The 2,759-nt window shown below is 55.5% G+C and overlaps 1 protein-coding gene across 1 annotated transcript; it reads right to left on the minus strand.

Moving 5' to 3' along the window:
• Positions 1-878: 878 nt before the first annotated feature.
• LOC135392459 (uncharacterized) lies at positions 879-1,802 on the minus strand. The gene has a single exon (XM_064623169.1). The coding sequence runs from the start codon at positions 1,800-1,802 to the stop codon at positions 879-881; it is 924 nt and encodes a 307-aa protein (XP_064479239.1).
• Between the last annotated feature and the right edge of the window lie 957 nt (positions 1,803-2,759).

Below are 2,759 nucleotides of genomic sequence, written 5' to 3' on the forward strand. Positions count from 1 at the left end.
GAATAGACCGAAGGGGGTTGTTATAGCGGTCTTCCGGATATCTTCGGTTGCGACGGGGATTTGGTGGTACGCCTTCATGAGGTCGATCTTGCTGTAAAGGCGCGTGCCGTGCAAATTCACCGTGAAATCCTGCAACCGGGGCAAAGGATATCGGTCGGGCACGGTGACGAGATTTAGGGCACGGTAGTCCCCGCATGGCCGCCAGTCGCCGGTCTTTTTGGGTACCATATGTAACGCTGAGGACCAATTGCTTGAGGATGGTCTCGCGACGCCGATGGAGAGCATATGGTCGAACTCTGATCGAGCGATCTTTAGCTTTTCAGGAGCAAGAGGACGGGCGCGGGAGAAGATGGGTGGTCCTGTCGTTTCGATGTAGTGAACGACATCATGAATAACGGGTCGGTTCCAGTCGGGTGGTTGCGTGAGAGATGGAAATTCCTTAATGACGGCAGCGTAAGGAGAGGATAAGGCAGAAATGGGCACGCCTTGTTCACAGGAGACGGCGTCGACGGAAAGGGCTTGGACAGACAGATGGGTGCAGGTGTCGACCAAACGCTTGCGAGCAACGTCCACAGCGAGATTGAAGCGGTGAAGGAAATCCGCGCCCAGGATGGCCTGCTTGACGCCAGCCACGAGGAACAGCCACGGAAAATTTCGGCGAAGGCCGAGGTTCAGCGTGGCGGACTGCTGTCGGAAAACTGGTATGCCGGTGTCGTTGACAGCGGTGAGGTAGAAAAGTGGAGGCCTGCGGCGGTCTGCGGGAGAGGCAGGGAGTACGCTCACGTCGGCGCCGGTGTCGACGAGAAACCGGGTACGGGACACCCTGTCAACGACGTAGAAGAGGCGGCTGCTCGCCGTGGTGGAGACGGTCGCAGCCATTACCGGTCTCCGGTCGCGTTTCCCGACCAGGTACAGGGCCTCGTGCAGCGGCGGGCTTCGGTACCAAAGCGCTGGTGGTACCAGCACGGGCAGATAGGCGGGTCTTCGGCAGTACGTCGAGGTGAACGCCTGCGGCTGGATGAACGGGAGCCGAAACGCCGTGGACTACGATGGCGCGGTCGAGGGCTGCGCGGCGCAACAGCGGACGCCACCATAGCAGATAGGCGCTCGAAATCCTCGCGGAGCTGGACAATGGGGTCCGCGGGCGGGAGAGCAGTGGGTGGACAGGCCTGAGGGTGTGGACGGATGGGAGGATTTGTGATTGCCGCAGGTGGAATTGCAGAGATGGAATGGGGGGCAACCTCCATTACTTTGTCGGCCAGGAGTGCCAATTCCGGAAGCGAGAGTGTTGAAGCGGACGTGAGGATCATCTGGACCGTTGGTGGGAGTCGTTGTAGGAACAGCTGCTTCAGGAAGCTTGCATCGAACGTCACTGCTCGCTCTCCGAGGAGGTTCTGCATGTGACGCAGGAGTTCTGTTGGTCGGCGGTCGCCCAGATCTTCGGCTGACAAAAGCTCCTGGAAGCGCTTTCGCTCGGAGGCGGTGGTCCGTTCGAGCAAGGCAGCCTTGAGAGCGTCGTACGGGTTTGCGGCGGGGGGCGCGGTGAGAACATCGATGAGCTGGGCGGCAACTTCCTGGGGCAGGACGCTCACCACATGCCGAAACTTGGCCAGCTGGGAGGTGATGCCGCTCAACGCAAACTGGCATTCGACTTGTAAAAACCACACGGTGGGGTTGTGGCTCCAGAAAGGTGGTAAGCGAATGGCGTAGTGATGGATCGACGACGCTGTGGCACCTGCGTTGGGAGGCTCAGTGGGAGGCGGTGGGCCTGCTGATGCATCGGTGGAGGGAACGTGCGCCATGGAACGCTGCAAGTACCGGGTCACCAAAAACTGTGGGCGTGTGGTGAAGAAAGGCAGGCAGCAAAGTAGGAAGCCACAGTTTATTGGGCAGCGCGATCAGTGGCTGCCAGAGGACTGAACTGCCTGGCACAGAATGCCAGGGAAGCGCATGTCGCGCGGCGCGTAGCGGTGGCAACTTATTCTTCGTCGGCTGCCACATACTAATATTGAAGCCAAATTACTAACTATGGGGATCTTTGTGGATCTCACCAAAGCCTTCGACCTGATCAACCACAGCATTCTACTCACTAAACTGGAAAGATATGGTATCAGAGGTGTTCCATTATCACTCTTGCAAAATTACTTGGAGGGTCGTGAGCAGTTTGTTTTCAACTGTGGCTCACCATCATTCCCTCGCCCGTTGACCACTGGAGTCCCACAAGGTTCTCTTTTGGGTCCCTTCTTATTCCTAGTATACATCAACGATCTTCCAGACTTCCTCTCCTCTACCTGTTTTCTTTACGCAGATGATACAAATATTTTTGTCGAGGATACTCACTTGCCCAACCTATTTCGTAAGGCATCGTTTGTTCTACAAAAATTACACATGTGGCTAACATCGAATAAGTTGCTGTCCAACACACAGAAAACGACGTATGTTGTATTCCACCCCGTCCAAAGAATTCTTGATTTTTCCGGCATGCAACTTTCCCTCGGAAGTCTTATTATTGCCCGTGCAACGACGGTTATGTTCTTGGGTGTTATACTCCACGAACACCTAAACTGGCAGGCGCACATTAGTCACGTTCAAAATAAAATCACGTCAGGTCTGTATGCTCTAGCTAAGCTCAGGTCCTTTATCCCTATCGACACTTTGCTCGTTGTTTATTACGCGCTGTTCCATTCACACCTTTCCTACGGCCTGGAGGTATACGGTCTTACGTATTGCAGCAACTTACAGCCTTTGCTGGTGTCTCA

This window comes from Ornithodoros turicata, chromosome 4, assembly GCF_037126465.1.
Source record: "Ornithodoros turicata isolate Travis chromosome 4, ASM3712646v1, whole genome shotgun sequence".
Taxonomy (NCBI): domain Eukaryota; kingdom Metazoa; phylum Arthropoda; class Arachnida; order Ixodida; family Argasidae; genus Ornithodoros; species Ornithodoros turicata.

What these genes read in the sequence shown, in the direction of transcription:
- LOC135392459 (XM_064623169.1), bottom strand. Translation starts at nt 1,802, where the DNA reads ATGGCGCACGTTCCCTCCACCGATGCATCAGCAGGCCCACCGCCTCCC.